General features: G+C 41.7%; 1 protein-coding gene across 2 annotated transcripts in view; it reads right to left on the minus strand.

The window, feature by feature from the left end:
• LOC143831804 (protein SSUH2 homolog) overlaps nt 1-20,285 on the minus strand; it is a 35,483-nt gene that overhangs the window by 12,950 nt on the left and 2,248 nt on the right. For both annotated transcript variants that reach the window (XM_077325261.1, XM_077325262.1), the window contains exons 2-10: nt 19,018-19,076; nt 17,444-17,516; nt 16,695-16,824; nt 14,512-14,572; nt 11,196-11,314; nt 3,968-4,030; nt 1,506-1,591; nt 995-1,087; nt 100-205 (exon numbers count right to left, since the gene is read on the minus strand). In XM_077325261.1, coding sequence (XP_077181376.1) covers nt 100-205; nt 995-1,087; nt 1,506-1,591; nt 3,968-4,030; nt 11,196-11,314; nt 14,512-14,572; nt 16,695-16,824; nt 17,444-17,516; nt 19,018-19,076 — 790 coding nt within the window. The remainder of the gene's footprint in view (nt 1-99; nt 206-994; nt 1,088-1,505; nt 1,592-3,967; nt 4,031-11,195; nt 11,315-14,511; nt 14,573-16,694; nt 16,825-17,443; nt 17,517-19,017; nt 19,077-20,285) is intronic.

The raw sequence follows: 20,285 nt of genomic DNA on the forward strand, positions 1-20,285 counted from the left end.
TGCTTATTTGGAAGAAAATATATGTGTCAGTATGCAAGTTAGCCCCTTTTTATTCCCGTCTCTCCGGTTATTTTGCTTTTATCTGCAAGGTTTCATTACCATGTTCTGTTCATCAATAAACAATTTATGTCCTGTAACTCCTTGGAACAGATGATCGGGAAAGTCATTGTTTTGATGTGTCACATATTCAGTTATGTGGTTTTTCCTGTGAAGGTAAGAAAAGCATGCCATTACCACTTATTTCTGTAGCAAATCAAAAAGTGTCAAAAATTGAGTCTTGCCTTCTAACTTTTTTTGGATCACAAGATCTCTGATATGCAACCTTTCCAACATCCAGTTCCAACTTTTGCCTCATTCTTCTCAGGCCCCCATAGATACGGTGATCTCACATAAGAGGAATATTATACCATATCTAGGGATGACTGCAAATTATGTGGAACTGAATATCAGAAATTGTAAAAAAATATATATAGATTAAGGTATAAACCATGCAAAATTCTGGAAGGTTCTCTTTTTTTTTGACCTACAGGGCCAAGTAGTAACTTGGCAACGGCCAGTTGAGGGTGCATAAAGAGTATACAGGGGAAGGTCTTGCAGCACTGATCCAAACTGGGACAGAAGAACTTGGCTATTTTGCAATAATGCATATGCTGGAGAGCCAGGAACAGATCTTTCAGTATCTTGTACAGTTTGAGCTTAAGACACATTCTGAAAAGCCATCAGCGGTAATACAGTTTTCCATGTGATATAAAGCAACCAGTCCCAGTCAGACTTCCATTTAGCCTTTCATTGGCAACCTGACTGGCAGCAGGTCTCAATCCCAATTAGCCTTCCTTTCCTAGCTGCAAAAGCCCCAAGTCCCTTGGGTGGTTATACTGAAGATAACAACCAGACCACTGTACCCACTATGAAGACTGCCCATGAAACCATCAGTTTTGTTATGTTCAGTAGTGGCCCCTTTCTTCCCTCAGAATGTTTTTCTTATGTGACTTGCCATGTAACTACCAGTGCGTTGTATGTCATCAAACGTCCGTGTCCGCTGCAATCTTCACAATTTACTCTTCCCCTTCCGGAACAAGCTGAGCAGCTGTGAAGAATAGCAAAACAAGTCAATTTTCTATGGAGACAAATTATCATCATGAAGCCTAATAAAAAACTAGTCAGTATTTAGTGTAAAGTCTGCTTTTAGAGGAATTAAAGCTTACTTTAGTTTATATAATTTTATAGCAATTTCTCCAACATTATATCAAATCAGGGGGAGAATCTCCATATAGATTTGTCCTTCCTTGTTCTGTATGGTTTTGCATTTTCTAGATTAATATTTTGAGAAAAAGTCACTTAACTACCAGGGTTGGTCTCAGATGGTAGGACTTTGAGGTAAGCACAAACTGTAGCATAAGAAGTCAGATCATTCAGGGGATCCCAGCCCAGTTCAGACAACATTTAAACATGCCTGAGAAACAGAAATGACTGCACAATGGATGCTTCTTTGTATTTTGTCTTACTTGGCATCAGATGATCCAGTTCCAGAACACTCTTTGCACTTATCACTAATGAATACTCCGCTTCCTTTACACCAGCGGCACTGTTCCTATTGGGATTTAATTTTAAATGGAAAACATTAATCTGCAGGGTTCTATCTTACTACTTTTCTTCTTCATTAACCTCTCATGAAGGCAGACCAGCACCCTATGTGGCATGATGGCCACATAAGAAACAGCCTCCCCTAGGAGGTAAGGGCTGTCATATTGGCTGGCAGTGCACCATCTAGAATGGAAGATACAGCTCTACACTGCTAATCTCAAGAGCTCAGATCTCATGTTCATAGGAAACAGCACTGTTTGGACTCCTCTGTGTTCCCAATGGATGTTTAGGATGTCAGATGGACAAGTTCATGTCACCATTGCTCATCAGGCTACAAAGGACTGGACAACCCCCCCCCCCTCCCCCAGAATGAGTATGATTATTTTCTGAAATGTGTTGCTGATTTGTATGATGAACGCAAAGGCCTTTCTCTTCCTGACAGGGAAGAGAAGGCAATGATAACCAGGAAAGCTACCATCTCAGAAAATACATGCAGAGGAACAGAAGGCAGAGCTTCAACGACTGCCTTAATGAAAGGCTTTTCAATGAAGGAAGACCATTCAGAAAAGGCATTTTTTGCAATTAAGGTCCTGTAGATGGTAGCCTTGCACTGTAGCCCCAAGATGCTTCCCAGGCTTCCTGCTTTCGCAGCAAGTTTGGGGAACTCATCAAGCCCAGCTTATAAGAAAGCAAGCATATCCACTACGAATACAAGGACAGTTGGAATGAAGACCACTCCTGCACCAGCTGCAGATGACCTTTCAGGTGGCCTTCTGGATCCTGGCCAATGAATTGCTTGCTAAAACAGGAAATGGCATTGATCCCCTGCAGCAGTGTTAACTGCTGCTGCTCCATCTCCAGCAGGCAGATGTCACCATCCTATGTCTGGATGGAAAACCTGAAGGTAATCCAAAGTATAAAATCTAGAATGGTGCTGGAGATGGATTTTACACCTCTTTCTCTCATCCTTCTACACTGCCTTTCCATGAAATTGACCAAGTACCCACCTAGGAAACCCAGACAAGGAAAAATGCATCCAAGAGATACTGTACCCAGACACACTGCTCATTTCTACAGGGAAAGAGGGACAGCAGAAAATGAGATTTTGTGCCAAAATGTTATTCCTTGCAGAGTGGATGACATGTGGGGGCACATGCTTCTCCCTGCCAAGGGAGAGAAAGTAAGTTGAGCAATGGAAGTGCTCAAAACAGGACCTTCTCTCCCCACTGATAAGTAGGGAAGGAGCAAGGTAGGTATGAGAGAGGCTGAACCTGTTGTGCAGGAGGCTGACACGGTGTCTTCGGCTATTATTCCTGTCTCTTCCTTCTACTGGCTACTGGGAGCAGGGTATGTGTGTGTTTTGCTTCATATTATTAGTGGGAAGGGGTTCCACATTTAAGGCATTAAAACAAAAGATTCATCTTGCTTAGCAGACAGGACCAAGAGGAATAGCCCTCATCACTGATCAGAGATATGTTTAGGTAGTCATAGGCATCACAAGACTTTTCTGGATGTTTTAATACCACCAAAGGGGAAAAGTGGAATATCCTACTTAAAGACTCATTAACCTGTAGAATTAAAGATATAAATCAGAGCATTATAATTTTTTAACTAGAATTTGCTTGGAGCTCCCAGTTATATATGTAAAGAGAGAGTTTACACATCAAAAATGAGGTACCATTGAGGTCAAGAATTATTTTTACTGACTTTCTGATGCACTTCCTGGGATCGCAACAATTGTGGGAATGGGCTACAGTGCAAGAGAAAAAATATATAATGGGAAACCATATAAGACTGCTCACATTATTAGAGTTAGGCACAAACCTTAAAAAGGCAATTCGGGGTTCATGATGGCCCTCAAACCAAACTCCAAACTGAATCAAGCTGATCCCACATAAACCAAACCAGTCTGGTAAGTCTAGTTCCCTGTTTCTTGCAGCTTACCATGACTGGGAGTAGGGGAATTGCTCTGGAAGAGACTTCCTTATACCTTTCTCCCAACCATGACTCACCACAGCCAGGAGAAAAGGGTCAGTGATCACTTTGGAAGGGGTTTCATTTAGCCTTTTTTGTCCCCCCCCAAAAGTGACAGGCAGGCAAACCTAAGGGTTAAATGGTTGTCTGTCATTTAACCCTTAGGTCTTGCTCCCCACTGCTTCAATGGGGGGGGGGGACTGGAGGGTTAAATATGAGGGTGCAGTGCGCAAACAGGGAAACCAATGTCCAGAGCCTGGTAAATATTCAGGGAATGAGTTTTCCATGAACATCAGTTCCCAAGCACCAAACAAGCCTACATGGAGCCCAGATTGTGGCATGTGAGCTGATCCATGTCCATTTTACACATTATAGATCTAAATCTGGGGGGAGGGGGGCTGCTACTTACCTTAGTGCTGCCATCACATTTTTTGCAGAGTATTTTCCCTGAAGCCATGCACACTGAGCAGCCCTTGAAATAAGAACAGAAAGAAGTGCTATAGTAGAGTAGTCATCATTAATGTTTAATCAACAACTGCCTCCTATGTTTACATCATCATACTGGAAAGACCCTCAAACTACAAGGGGAAAAAAACAGGATGCGAGTATTGTGTTCCCTTTCCATTTATCCTCACAACCTCATGGGATACCCTAGGCTGACTAAAAATGACTGGCCCAAGGTTACCTGTTGAGTTTCATACCAAGTGTGGCTTTATTCTTTCAGGCTGTTCAACTACTACATGGCTGTAAACCTCGTTCTTATATGTCAGCCACTCAAAGGCATCCATCCTTCTCAGAAGACCCCACTCTCCCTCGCTGTCTTTCATACTTCAAATTCTCTTCCAGAACAATTATGTGGCAGACCCTCTCCCTCTCCCATCAAACCCCAACTGAAAACTCAAATCTTCTATAGACAAATTAAGCAACTTAACCCTATGACTCATTGTTCTTTGTGAGACCAAGCCTAAAAGGTCAAACTGAAAGGATAAAATTTTGTTGGGTTTCTGGTTAAGGTAGTGGAGTAAAGAAGAAGAGTTGTTTTTTTATATCCCACTTTTCACTACCTGAAGGAGTTTCAAAGCGGCATACAGTTGCCTTCCCTTCCTCTCCCCACAACAGACACCCTGTGAAGTAGGTAGGGCTGAGAGAATCCTGACAGAACTGGTCCATGAGAACAGTCATAGCAGGACTGTGACAAGCCCAAGGTCACCCAGCTGGCTGTATGTGGAGGGGCGAGGAATCAAACCTGGCTTGCCAGATTAGAAGCCGTCACTCTTAACCACTACACCATGATGACTCTCTGTGTTTCGCTTGTCTCTTCCTGCATATTATGCCTTGATTTGGACCTGTTCTGTTTGATATCATAGCTATTCATTCTCATTTTTTATGTGGAAACACATCTGCTGGCGCATCTCCTTTGAGTTTTTATCCCGGACTTGCCCTGCCCTTTCTCCTCCTTTTATTCTTATCGCTCCTGGAGCGGTCTACAGATCCTGTGGGTTTTTCACCATATTCTTCTTTTTATTTTATTTTTGTTTTCTTTTATTTACTTTTCATGCTCCAGACAAATAGAAAAATCACCATGACCACCAATCCCCATCCACATTAATTCCAATAGGAGTTGGTCCATATATGTCTATATAATCAAATGGGAATGGACTGTGCTGTAGAGAACTCTGACATTTTGTTGTTGTTGTTATGTGCGAAGTCGTGTCCGACCCATCGCGACCCCATGGACAATGATCCTCCAGGCCTTCCTGTCCTCTACCATTCCCCGGAGTCCATTTAAGTTTGCACCTACTGCTTCAGTAACTCCATCCATCCACCTCATTCTCTGTCGTCCCCTTCTTCTTTTGCCCTCGATCTCTCCCAGCATTAGGCTCTTCTCCAGGGAGTCCTTCCTTCTCATGAGGTGGCCAAAATATTTCAGTTTCATCTTCAGGATCTGGCCTTCTAAAGAGCAGTCAGGGCTGATCTCCTCTAGGACTGACTGGTTTGTTCGCCTTGCAGTCCAAGGGACTCGCAAGAGTCTTCTCCAGCACCAGAGTTCAAAAGCCTCAATTCTTTGACGCTCGGCCTTCCTTATGGTCCAACTTTCGCAGCCATACATTGCAACTGGGAAGACCATAGCCTTGACTAAACGCACTTTTGTTGGCAGGGTGATGTCTCTGCTTTTTAGGATGCTGTCTAGATTTGCCATAGCTTTCCTCCCCAGGAGCAAGCGTCTTTTAATTTCTTTGCTGCAGTCCCCATCTGCAGTGATCTTGGAGCCCAGGAAAATAAAATCTGTCACTATCTCCATTTCTTCCCCTTCTATTTGCCATGAATTGAGAGGGCCGGATGCCATGATCTTTGTTTTCTTGATGTTGAGTTTCAAGCCAACTTTGGCACTCTCCTCCTTCACCCGCATCAACAGGCTGTTTAGTTCCTCTTCACTTTCTGCCATTAGAGTGGTATCATCTGCATATCTGAGGTTGTTGATATTTCTCCCTGCAATCTTGATCCCAATTTGTGACTCCTCTAATCCCGCATTTCTCATGATGTGCTCTGCATACAAGTTAAATAGGCAAGGCGACAGTATACAGCCTTGCCGAACTCCTTTCTCAATTTTGAACCAGTCAGTGATTCCATGTTCAGTTCTCACTGTTGCTTCTTGACCTGCATATAAATTTCTCAAAAGACAAATAAGATGCTCTGATATTCCCATCTCTTTAAGAACTTGCCACAATTTGTTGTGTTCCACACAATCAAAGGCTTTAGCATAGTCAATGAAGCAGAAGTAGACGTTCTTCTGGTACTCCCTAGCTTTCTCCATGATCCAGCGTATGTTGGCAATTTGATCTCTAGTTCCTCTGCCTCTTCGAAATCCTGCCTGTACTTCTGGAAGTTCTCGGTCCACATATTGCTGGAGCCTAGCTTGTAGGATTTTGAGCATAACTTTGCTAGCATGAGAAATTAGTGCGATGGTGCGGTAGTTTGAACATTCTTTGGCATTGCCCTTCTTTGGGATTGGAATGTAAACTGACCTTTTCCAATCCTGTGGCCATTGTTGAGTTTTCCAAATTTGCTGGCATATTGAGTGTAGCACTTTTACTGCATCGTCCTTTAAGATTTTGAATAGTTCAACTGGAATGCTGTCACTACCACTAGCTTTATTGTTGCTCAGACTTCCTAAGGCCCATTTGACTTCACATTCCAGGATGTCTGGCTCCAGGTCAGTAACTACTCCATTGTGGTCATCAGGGATGTTAAGCTCGCTCTTGTATAGTTCTTCTGTATAATTTTGCCACCTTTGTTTGATCTCTTCTGCTTCTGTGAGGTCCCTACCATTTTGGTCCCTTATCATACCCATCTTTGCATGAAACGTTCTCTTCATATCTCCAATTTTCTTGAAAAGATCTCTGGTCCTCCCCATTCTATTGTTTTCTTCTATTTGTTTGCACTGTTCATTTAAGAAGGCATTCTTATCTCTTCTAGCTTTTCTCTGGAAATCTGCATTCAATTGGGTGTATCTTTCTCTTTCTCCCTTGCCTTTCACTTCCCTTCTCTCCTTAGCTATTTGTAAAGCTTCCTCAGACAGCCATTTTGATTTCTTGCATTTCTTTTTCTTTGGGATGGTTTTAGTTGCTACCTCTTGTACAATGTTGCGAACCTCCGTCCATAGTTCTTCAGGCACTCTGTCTATCAGATCTAATTCCTTAAATCTATTTGTCACCTCCACTGTGTATTCGTCAGGGATATGATTTAGTTCATACCTGAGTGGCCTAGTGCTTTTCCCTACTTTCTTCAATTTGAGCCTAAATTTTGCAACAAGAAGCTCATGATCTGAACCACAATCAGCTCCTGGTCTTGTTTTTATTGACTGGATAGAACTTTTCCATCTTTGGCTGCAGAGCACATAGTCAATCTGATTTCTGTGTTGACCGTCTGGTGATGTCCATGTGTAGAGTCGTCTCTTGGGTTGCTGGAAAAGAGTGTTTGCTATGACCATTGTATTCTCTTGACAAAATTCTACCAGCCTGTGCCCTGCTTCATTTTGTACTCCAAGGCCAAACTTGCCTGTTATCCCGGTTATCTTTTGGCTTCCTACTTTAGCATTCCAATCCCCCATGATGATAAGCACATCATTTTTGGGCGTTGCTTCTAGAAGGTGTTGTAGGGCTTCATAGAACTGATCAACTTCATCCTCTTCAGCAGCAGTGGTTGGGGCGTAGACCTGGATCACTGTGATGTTGAATGGTTTGCCTTGGATTCGAACTGAGATCATTCTGTCATTTTGGGGATTGTATCCCAAGACTGCTTTTCCTACTCTCTTATTGATTATGAAGGCTACTCCATTTCTTCTGCGAGATTCTTGTCCACAGTAGTATACCTGATGGTCATCTGAATTAAATTCACCCATTCCTGTCCATTTTAGTTCACTGATTCCTAAAATGTCGATGTTCAGTCTTCTCATTTCTTGTTTAACCACGTCCAGCTTGCCTTGATTCATGGATCTGACGTTCCAGGTTCCTATGGAATAAAAATCTTTACAGCATCGGACTGTCTTTTCGCCACCAGTTACTTCCACAACTGAGTGTCCTTTCGGCTTTGGCCCAGCCGCTTCATTCATTCTGGCGCTACTCGTACTAGCCGTCTGCTCATCCCCAGTAGCATATTGGACACCTTCCGACCTGAGGGGCTCATCTTCCAGCGTCATATCGTTATACCTATTGGAACTGTCCATAGAGTTTTCATGGCAAAGATACTGGAGTGGTTTGCCATTGCCTTCTCCAGTGGATCACCTTTTGTCAGAGCTCTCAGCTATGACCTGTCCGTCTTGGGTGGCCCTGCACGGCATAGCTCATAGCTTCACTGAACTACGCAAGCCCCCTTGCCACAACAAGGCAGCGATCCTTGAAGGGGGAAATTTTACCAGGACATTTTACCAGGAAGCAAAAAAAACAAAACATGCAATTATTTTTGTTTGTTTGCTTTTTAGTATTTTCTTCTTTGTACTGGGATAAGAATAATTTTGTTACATAGCGGTGATTATTCGAGACATATTTTCCTTCTTTTTTGCTTAACTTGATAACTTTCACATCATTTATTCTTTTAGTATTTTTGATAAATACTTGATAGTAAAGTCCTCTAAATCGTAAGTTGTAACTTTTCTAGGACCAGGGATTTAGTTACTGCAGATTGGCTATATTATTTTCAAGTCTTAGGTACACTGTGATATCATGGAATCTGAAGGGCCTAAGGGATTCCAATGAGCATACAAAGGTTATTTCCAAGTTGAAAGATCTTTAAAGTTTATATGGCTTTTTTGTAAAACACTCATATAATAGTGACGGATGAGAATTACTTGTACGGAGTGGGCTGGTGAAATATATGTTACAAACACATTTAATTGATCTAAAGATGCTGCTAAGTGATCTAATTGATCTAAAGATGTTGCTTTTTAGGTGTAGCAAGTGGTTACAGATCCAAACGATTGTTTCATTTTTTAGCAGCAAAAACTGATTCTATTATTGCTATGATTATGTGCATAGTCCACATGTGAACTCTTTAGACACATTTCATCTATGTTTCAGCCACAGGTAATTTTTACGTATTACTATTTGTAGGTGGGGGTAGATTTTAATGACCTACTGTGCCCAGCTTTTGATTGAAGCATGCGGCAATGCAAAGAAAAGTCTTTGGTAAGATCTGCATCAAATCCTATGTGGTTGAATTAGGTTTGCTTGATCTCCGACATCTGCTGCACCCAATGGACAGAGAGTGCACTTTTATTAGTCCTGTGTTTCATAACTGTTTCCAGTAAGAAGCACTAATACCGCTACGTTTGGCTCCCTGTATTGTTCATGGTTTCTTTCTGTTCCTCTTTAGCTCTAGTTCTTTAGCTCTTGAAAGCCAGCTTGGTGTAGTGGTTAGGAGTGTGGACTTCTAATCTGGCGAGCAAAGTTTGATTCCCCGTTCCTCCTCCATATACAGCCAGCAGGGTGACCTTGGGCTCACCACAGCCCTGATAAAGCTGTTCTGACTGAGCAGGAATATCAGGGCTCTCTCATACTCACCTGCCTCACAGGGGGTCTGTTGTGGGGAGAGGAAAGGGAGGGCAATTGTAAGCCACTTTGAGTCTCCTTCTGGTAGAAGAAAAGCAGCCTATAAGAACCAATTCTTCTTCATTTTTGGTTCCAATTTTTCCTCCCTCATACCACACTAAAATGGGGGGGGGGCAGGATGAGATGCTCGCATAAGGCCCTATGTGTTATCCAGTCAACCAGAAATATGCTCAAATCTCTATGTTAAAACCTGAATTCCCAGCCATTATATACATAGTTTTATTTATTGTTTTCTTTAATTTTAATTGTTGGATTGTGAGTTTTCCTTTTTTTTAAGAGTGTTTTGACACACATCTTTCCTCCTTTAGAAATGCTAGCAGCAGAGCAAAAAGTCACTTTCAAAAAGGCACCAAGTGGAGGAGAAAAAGGTAATCTTCCTTGCTATTCCTTGCACAGCTCCATCGTAAGTAGAAGTCTGCTATTGGCATTCTATTTTTTAAAAGATTTTTATTTACAGTATCTATTTCTTAAACTGTCTCAACACTTAAGGCAAACCATATTATTAAAAAAAAATCATACGGTATAAAATACCATTTAAAACCAAGTTTACATTAAAATTCAGGATATAACCTATACTAATGTTGCCCCTAAAATCCTAGGTACAAATTTGCCAGCTGATGCAGATTTCTGTGGGGCAGTCTCTAGAGATAAGATGTTAATTCTTTTTGGGCATCAAATATATGCCTGGTAGAACAACTCCATGCTGCAAGCCCTCCATGCTCCATGCTGCAAGCCCTGTGGAATGGCTGTAGGTCTCACAGGGCTCTGGTCTCCTGATTGAGGCCAATTTTATCTCTTTAGGGATGAGGACCCTAAGTAGATGTTGACCACTAGACCATAGAGCCCTTTGGGGGGCATAATGAAAGAGGCAGTCCTGAAGATTGGAAGGTCTGAGACTGCAGAGAGCCTTGAAGAACTAAAACCTCGAATCTGGGGTCAAGGCAGCTGTGCAAGTACAGGTTGTATATGGGCTTTCCACGGCATCCCAACAATAATGACTTGTGCCACTGTGTTCAGGACAAGATGGAGGTTCTGAGTCACTCAAGGGAAGGCCTATGTAAGGCCATACACTCCAGAATTATTTAATCTATTTATTCAATTTCTTACCCGCCGCTATTGAAAAATGTCGTGGTGGGTTACAATAAAAAATAAAACCCTACATAGATTAAAACATTAAAAACAAGCATACAGAAAACACAGTACACACTATGTATGTGCAAATCATTAAAATCAAACTAGTTAGGACTTAACCAATTGCAGCACTACAAGACAGGTGTCTGTATCTTCCCATAGGGATTAGAACAAAGGGGTAGAAGGGGTCTGTCTTCACTTCTACACTGTTCCGCCAATCAAAACTGACCCTTCACACTGTTAAAACTGACCCTTCACACAGCACCAAACTGGGAAATAATGAGCATGCCTTCGCCTCACAAGACATAATCATAACTTTTTAAAAAGCCAGTTAAAATTCATCATATATCTCCGAGTATCACGTCCACCTTGGTTTTTATGCCTATATTTCCTCTGTACCTTTATAGAACTTGTGTGAGGCATCATGATTTCTTTGCTATTGTTCTGAAACATCTTGGGAACGGCTACTGGAACATTCCAAGGCAATTCAGCTGTGACAACAGGAATGTCAAGTTTTCCTGTAGCAAAAGAAAGTTGTTTAGGACAGTTTTCAGATACATGCACTTATATCATGCTATCAGCTGGTCCAAAACTAGAAATCTTCATCAAATGAGAACAGACATTAAAGAAAGCTGTAGACCAATGCAGATACAATCAATTCTTTATTTATAACGTTTTCATGCTGTCTCTCCAGGAAACTGCCTGAGGTACCTTACAAAATGAAAAGAATAATAACAGAATATGTAAAGGAATTACTTGGAAGGCACTAAAAATGCAACCTAATATAAAAAAATATATAGACAAAATAAATTTCCGGGCTAAAATGATGTTTAAAAAAACATCCCTGAGTGAACAGACACAGTTTGGCTTGGTTCCTAAAAGAAAGCAAGATAGTTAGCAGGAAATCCTCGAGGGGGAGGACATTCCACAACTGAGAAGCCAATAATGGGGGGGGGGGGAGATTCTGTCTCCGGTTGCCATCTATCTCCTTTCTGAAGGTGAATGAACAGAGACCTGGGCTTGTGAGGCAGATTTTAATGGGCATGCTAGAGAACATTGGAGGATGTCATCCTTCACAAACCATGATTGGGAGCCAGCTTTGTAAATAACAGGGCCCACCCAGGCTTCTCGGCTTTTCAGAGGAATTTTTTTCCAGACCTCCATGTGTGAGCTTCCATTTAATGCACTATGTGCATTGCCACAGACCATTTTGATGTTCATGGTCCAGCTTGCAATTTTCAAGTTATGATTTGCAAGGGGACCTTGCAACCACACTTTCAGGTAGCTTTATCTTCCTATTGTGCAAGTATAACAAGAAACAATTTTTTTTTTTACTGACGACAGTTACCAACGTGGATGTCAGATGTGTTCCAAATAAAGGCAGGAAGATACAAATCATGAGGTGGGAGGGCACAAGGAAGCTTCTAGCAAGAACTGAAATCTGTTCTAAACTGAAATCCTATTCACCTGGCAATTTAAATCACTGAGTGCTTCTTTTAAGGCTTTTTAAAAAAAAAAATTTGCTAGAATAGCTCAATGCATGGTGTGTTTACACACCACTGAGCCCAGCAGGGTCAACTAAGATACCCCTGATTTTGCAATTTACTTTCCTCATGAGGGCAAAGGCTAGGCTTTTGGCAGAAGGACAGATTATGCTGGACATAATATAGGCTCATCCCATCCTCTCACCTCAACCAAACTGGAACTCACTTGTTTTTTTATTTATTTGAGCTATAGCCTTACAGCATCTTAAACAGAACTTCACCAAAAAAAAACAAGAGTCCAAGAGCAGATGCTATTGGACTCTATTTTTGTTGTGCTACTTCAGACCAACATGGCTACCCACCTGAATCAGAACTACACCATGGTAGTCAGTGGACTGGGAAGGGCACAACTCTGTTTAGGATTGCCCTCTTAATACTAAAAACTGCCTTATTTAGTAAAAAGATTAATTCCCCACCCTTCCTCTTGCCTGAAGGGAGATTTAAAACACAACGTATTTCACAAAATATTTCCCGCTCAGGTGTCACCAAGAGGCGCTACAGTTGACCATTGCCACCTGGACAATACATAAGTCTGCAAAATCCTTAAGAAAGTGATGTGTTAAGCTTGCTGTCAGAACTGAGTTTAAGGCTCCTCAAGTTTCACAGGGTAGTTGGTGTACAAATGACCATGCCCTCATTATGCTTAATTAGATAGGATTTTAAAAAGCAGATTTTAGGAAAAAACCAATACAAGTCAAACAACATTAAAATAATGAAACGAGCTATCTATTTCATTTAATCCAAGTGGCCCTTCTCTTATGTTACCTAAATCAGTCTTTTTTCAATGTTCTTGGCATAGCACAGCCCTTAAGTGACATGCACACTGAACATTCAGCTAGCTTCTGACCCTTCCCCTTCTGCCCTATTCTGCCCTTATAACCTCATAGCGTGAATTATCAGATGTTCGCTCAGAACCAATCCAGATATCACCTCAATGGAAACTGCCAGAATGTGGATCACCCCACTTCATAGGCTCTGGTGATTGGCAATTAACACTATGTTATATGGCTTTGAAAGGTGCCACGGCCCAGGCTCAAAGAAATAACACCAAATGGACTGCAGCTGGAAGCAATGTCACTTATCAAACAATCAACAGGAAGAGAAACAGAAAAAGGGAAGCATAACAAGGGATGAGAGATGCTTCTGCTTCACACTTGCCTTTAAAAATAAAGCCTTCTGGCTTCTTCAGAGCCAGTTGTACACACCATTTAGCCAGTTATGATGCCCAGGATGATATTTCACAGCCTGATCACGCCAGGTAGCTGGACTGACACAAGCCAGCAGAGAGCTGTCCACTGCACTCTGACTCTATCCGATTAATGGTTGGCCACATTTATGCTGTTATCAGAAGTTCTCACTGATTCCTGGTCATCCCTTTTCTCTCTTTTTAATCAGACACACTGAATTGTACAGAACCCAAAGAAATTTCATACGTTATTATAGAAAGCAACCTCTCCCATATGGAGTAGGACCATTTGGATAATAGTCTTTTTTGATCACATAATTTCAGTTTGCACTGAGTAAAATAAACAAAAAGAGGCAGGAAGAAGGGCAGACTTGCTTAGTCATGGTATAAGGATGTGTGTCATGTTGGCCAAGTTTGAGCTTAAGTCCTTACTCCTCACTTAGATGTTGCAGAAATACATGTGATGAAACCTCCTAGATGTTTACAGATCAGTGGCTTATTAAATCTAAGACCAAAGCATATATTTAGCAGCTTGCCTAATTTTCACCAACAGCTGCTATGAACAGAAATATCATTTATTTCACATGCTTCAGCCAATCTTCACTATTGAGTGAATGCTGAAGGCTGGTTACCCCAAAAGCAAAACAAACAAAAAGCTTAAGAACTTGATTTACTGCAGTGTTAGTCAGAATCATGAACATGTAACCAGTCTAAATACATGATGAACTATGTGATGGGTAGTGATGAAAACAGATTAGGAGTCCCATAAAAACTCTAGTTGCAATTATAGTAGTAGTTAGTGCTTAATGATCACTACATGCAAAATGTTCAGCCAGAACTCTGACATACTTTGTCTATCCCTGGCCATCTTTACTAATGAAGCATGAAGTAACTGGAGGACACTGCTCTAGGATACAATTGCCTTTTGAGCAATTTACATTAAAAAGCACAAGCCCTTATGTACCCCAAATAGTTTTTTTTTTACCTGTATAAGGTTTAGTCCTGCATTCCAAAGACCTAGATTCGGTGAAGGTCTCCAAAATATACTAGTACATGAAACAGAAAACAGTACAGAATTCAGAAACATGCTAGAGTAGCGGTCCCAAACCTTTTTATGGTTGAGGACCGCCTCCGGGGGTGGGGAAGAGCTGGAAGGCCGGGCACCGTGCACGCGTGTTTGTGTCCGCCAGCGTGCCGGTGGCCGCACCTGCTCTTCCCCCCCCCTCCCAGCAAGAAGCTAGCCGGGCCGCGAGCAAAGTGGCCGCTTTGGCGTCTGCTTCTCTTGCGGCATGGTGAGCTTCTTGCTGCGGAGGGGGGGGGAGAGGCAGGCGTGGCCACCACCGGCCCATCACCGAGTCCTTCGCGGCCCGGTATCGGGCTATGGACCAGGGGTTGACGACCCCTGTGCTAGAGGATCTATGAGAGCGCTGGCAAGAAATGCAACCTCTATTGTGCTTCTTATGAAGTGAAACAATATTTGATCATGCCATAGAATACAATGACCACAAAGTTAAAATCACAGAATATAAAAAGTGCACCATCACATGTAATAATTCACATGTAATAATTCCAAATTGCAAAAACTACTAAAGATAACTGTAGCACTAGGCAAATATTTGATGTGCAATATTTGTGGCAGTCTAGAAATTATCCTAATTGCTGAAAACATGACTTTGTGCTGATAGATCACAGGATCCAACACTTTTTCAGCCATTCAAATATATTTTCTATAACTCCACAAGTATTGGACATCAATCTTCTTATGTGAACTAACTGCCACTGTAGAATTCCATTCAAACTCTCTTGTCAGTCAAGGTTCAGACCAGTGTAGCACATAAACCATTTGTTGACCATTATACCCGTCTGAAAACTTTGACTGACTGGGGGTTCAAATGAAACGCTACAGTGGAGAGTGGCACTTAGGTCCATTAAGAAGTTAGTTAAGCAGAATGATCAAGGAGGGCCGTGAATTAGGTGAGTGGGGCCAGGAGTCCTTCCCTTATGGAAATAGCTCCTAGTGAAAGTGGTTGGTCCCTATCATGAGTTTGAGAGGAAAACTGGAACTTATCTTTTTGAGACAAAGAAGCTTATGCCTGTTCATTTAAGTAGTAACTGTCCAGTGTTTTTCTCCACAGTTTTAGACACTGGTCTGTATAACCGGTCTGCATAAATCCCTTGAGCCAAACACTCTATTGTTTATAGTTATATACATTTCAGCTGATCCGGTAAGTTTAAAATCTAATACCTACCTGACCATCTCTATAAAAGTGAATTAAAGCAGTTTGTTTTGAATTACTATCAGTCTCTCTTATGCAATAATCTGACCTAAACCAAAATATTATTGTTGGTTCCTCAATTTCCTAGGCTGTTTGACCACATATCCATTTAAACAACTGGGTGGGACCGACAGAAAAAAGAAAAGAAAAGGGGTTATTCAGCCAAGAAAGGAAAAGGAAGTGGGGAATCATTATAGCCTCATTGGAAAAAGTGTTGTGCACCAATGCAAGTTTCTCCGGTGGCCAAAGGACAGTTCCCTGAGTAATTTCAGGTTGGGAGGAGAAAACATAAGCCCTTCTGCCTCACAGTCCCAATCTAAATTGTACCTGCGCATACCTGGGAATTCACTTTTGAGCACAGATATCGTAGCTGAACAATACACATGCCATAATAGGAGCATCCCCTGCAGGCACACTTTAGTGTGGTTTGCAGGAGAGAAAAAAATCAGAACTAAAATTGAGAAAACCTAGACCTAATGTGGAAGAGAAAGAAACCATCAACAATACAGTGAACAAAATCTGCAGTTTTTAAATTTAGCATTTATACAGTGCTTCTTGGATGATTTAAGTGGTTGACATTATCTCTGGGATCTTTACCAAAAGCACAACTATGTGTCAACAACTATGACTGCTAATAGCATGGGGGTATATTTTAGTCCACTATCAGAGGGAGAGGCAAGGAAGTCCCTTCCATCAGTGAAAATTAGTGGTGAGTCCAAACCCTTAGACTTCTACCAGGGTGTTCCCATTTTATAACTCTCTGATGACATGACATCAGACCATAATGGGCTAAAAAGCCAGCACCAAGAGACAATTTGTTCATTAGCAATAAATGTAGCTAGTCAGTGCATAGTAAATAAATTGGGTGATTAGAAGAGAATAAATTGCTTACTCGATAAGTGTTGAATGCCGCTAGATCTTCACACACCATCTCTCGTGCAGGGCTGCTGCTGTAACAGCAGTTACTTGAAGCGTACTCAAGAAAAGCTTCCCGGGCTTCATCTTCGGAAATGCAAGGAATGCTGTGGAAAGGGACCGGGGAGAAACAGAATAATCATACATGGTAGTCCAAAACCCTATTCTGAAGCTCTATAGTAGGGGTGGCCAAACAGTGGCTCTCCATAAGTTCATGGACTACAATTCCCATGAGCCCCTGCCAGCATGCAGAAATAGAGGAAGAGCTTAAAACAAAAATATATATAAAATTAAACTGGTGACAAAGATACATTTAAACCCACCCCAAACTGTATGTGTTGTGTTAGAGACAGTATAGTCCTGTTTGGAATGTGGAATGGTATAGTACAGGTGAATCTCATCATACATTGGAAGAGTAAGCAGATGGGAAACTGCTAAGGAAGACTCTGCGGAGCAAGGCAGTGGTAAACCACCTGTGCTTCTCACTTGTCTTGAAATCCCCTTGCTTGGGTCATAAGTTGGATGTGACTTGACATCACATGCTTATTTGTCCTGTACAAAGCATGTTGTAGGCTGGGAAATGAAGTCAGCTAAAGAATACAAGACTTCTGTCTTATCTGAGGTCATTCTTTCATGCCCTGCTTTTTCATAACTTCCCCCTTTCAAAGCATTTTATTCTTCTTTCTGCGAAAGTGGCCACATCACACTGCATGATGCATATCTTACTTCCAGTTCCTATGCACTGGATGGTCTTCATTCTTAGGAGCTGAATAAGGTGGAGGGGGTATAAATCCATATCCTGCAAAGGAACAGAGGAGTAAAAAGTTGATATCAGGAATATCAGTTGTAAAAATTCTGTACAGAGAGAGAAGTCACTTTCTTGAAAACCTTCCAACAACAGTCCAAAGAACAATACTCCTGATCTCACCACCCCTGACACTGCCTCGTGACTTGGACTTTGAATTTTGGATTCACCCCAAAATTGCTCTTGTTGCAGAATTGCTGACTGCCACAACCTTTAGCATATTTGAACCCAGGAAAACAAATGCAGAGAATTCCACTCAACAGTTTATTCAAGCAGAATCCAACAGGGAACTAGGCATCATCAAGGTAATGGAACACAGGAACACAGGGTAATTATACGCAAGATTTTGGCACAAATTATCATTCCCAGCAGACCACCCTCCTTGTTCAAAGGATATTTTAAATTTTACAATTTAGCCCCTAGCAGCCAGAAGGTTCTGGCATGATAGTCTCAACACCAGGGATGAGATAAAACCACAGAGAGCAGATAGTTTGGGTAGTCTGGGAGAACAGGAGCGGGAGCAAGAGTAAAAATACTCCAAAGAGAGTGGTAGAGGGGGATTCTGGGAGTGTGGTCAAGCCAATCCATATGAGTACGTCAGAAGCCAGGGGCTCCTTTCATGACTTAGGAACTAGACTCTGACCAAACTGTGCTGGTTTTGCCTTGCTCACGCATTGGCTTGGCTGATCTGCCCTGTGCCCATCATGTCCCAGGACAGAGAGTAGCATCACCATATGGAAGCAATCACAGTAAAATTGATCTGCATTATATATTCCCCTTCCCATAAAATTGCAAGAAAAACATCACAGAATGGCTGGTTTTGTAAATGAGATGGAACACCCATACATAGTATACAAAATTTCCTGGGGAAAGTAAGAGAATAAAATAAACAAAGAGGAATTTGTTACAGTGCTTTAATCAATTCTTCATACTAATTTTTGTCAACCTTTTAAATGTAATAATGAGTTAAATTGTGGGGAATATAATCCACTTTAGTGAATATGAATGATAAGTAGCTTCAAAGCCCGTTCCTAGGAACAGAGTTCCTTAGCAGGCAGTCAGCAGGCCAAGAGGCCCTTGTTAGCAGGCCCTCCACCACGACCATTTGCCCAGGACCCTCTCCCCTTACTTGCTGCTGGCTCCAGGCACTAAGGCGTGGCTGAGAGCAAAGAGGCTAGATTCCATGGACAGAGGACGGAAGCCGCAGCGGCAGGGCCAATCAAGGTGCAGCCAGCTGGCTGCATCATGATTGCCCTATTCCGACTTGTACAGCAAGACACGTTCCACCCCAAGGCTGATTCACAAATATATAGAGGAACCATGGATAAGGATGACTCTGGATTAATTAGCACAAGTGTTTGGGAGCTTCAAGCCAGGTACACTCTTGAAGCTGTATTCAGTTTTGCATGAATCTCCTTTTAGTTCATATAACATTCAATACGTTTACAGAATCAAGATGTTTACAGTAACATCAATGATGGTTAAGTTTTCATACCAGGCATCCCTTGGGTTTGCATCGTATTGAAAGTTCCAAAATTCTGGTGTGAAGAAGCACTGGTAGGAGAAAGTGAAAGGAGAAAAAAGTCAGTATCTTGCAAAATGACCGCTGTACACAAATAAATAAAGCAACTGAAATACATGGAGCAGCAGTAAGGGCAAGCATAGTGTGTTTACAAAATATGACTTGACAGAGAAATTTAGATTTTATGGTAAAATGAATGAAGTCTTTGCTTCTACTGAACATAATAAAAAAAACCTATCTCTACAAAAGCTCAAGAGACTGAAAGAAGTTGTTCATAAGTCTCATCATTAAGAACATTAAGAAAAGCCATGCTGGAACCCCTCAATTTCAACATTCTCATCACACTGTGGAAGTAGTGTAAAGTAATCCCTACATCTATATTGTGAATATCAAATGAAACAATGTAGTAACCAAATTGTTAATGTTATGTGAACAAAGGGAAAATAAAAGGTATCTCTGAAGACCAGATTATTACCTTGGAGAAAAGGTTTCTGTTAAAGATTGTGTTTGACTATTCTGTAATATGTAAGTAAACATATCCAGCATTACTACAAAATATGGTATATCTTACTATTTGAAATAAGAAAAAAATAACTAAGAAACTGCTGTTGCCACCTGGCAACAAACTCTGACTGGGAGATTAGTGTAAATTGACCAACTTCCACAAAATAATTTCATTTTATTTCCTCCAGTTAAGATATTGATAGAAACAAAAAATCCCAGTATTACCCTCAATATTTTTACCATTAAACCCCCCAAACCCCAAGTTCCATCCCAAATCTTCCAAAATTTCCAAATGCAGTTTGCAACCCTAGCTCCGGGAGAATATTTAGGGTGGTCAGTTGTGAGGAGTGAAAATCCTGGAGATTTGGAGTTGGAGCCTTAGGAGGGAAGAGCTCAGCAGCCTATAATGCTGCAGGGTCCATGCTCCAAAGCAACCATTTGGCCTGGGGGAACTGATGAGTGTCACCTGGAGATCAGTTATAAATCCAGGAGGCCTCCAGCCCCCACACGGAGACTGGCAACTGTGTTTTCACCATCCAGTCACAGCTGACTTATGAAAAAAACCCTCTTGGGCCAGCCCTAGACTGGGAAATATCAGGAGACTGTAGGGGTGTGCCCTGGAGAGTACATGGGACTTCAGCATGGCACAATGCCAGAGTTCACCCTCCAAAGCTGCCATGTTCTCCAGGGTAGCGATCCCCAACCTGTGGGCTGCGGACCACATATGGCCTGTCAAC

This window comes from Paroedura picta, chromosome 3 (assembly GCF_049243985.1).
Source record: "Paroedura picta isolate Pp20150507F chromosome 3, Ppicta_v3.0, whole genome shotgun sequence".
NCBI classification, from domain to species: domain Eukaryota; kingdom Metazoa; phylum Chordata; class Lepidosauria; order Squamata; family Gekkonidae; genus Paroedura; species Paroedura picta.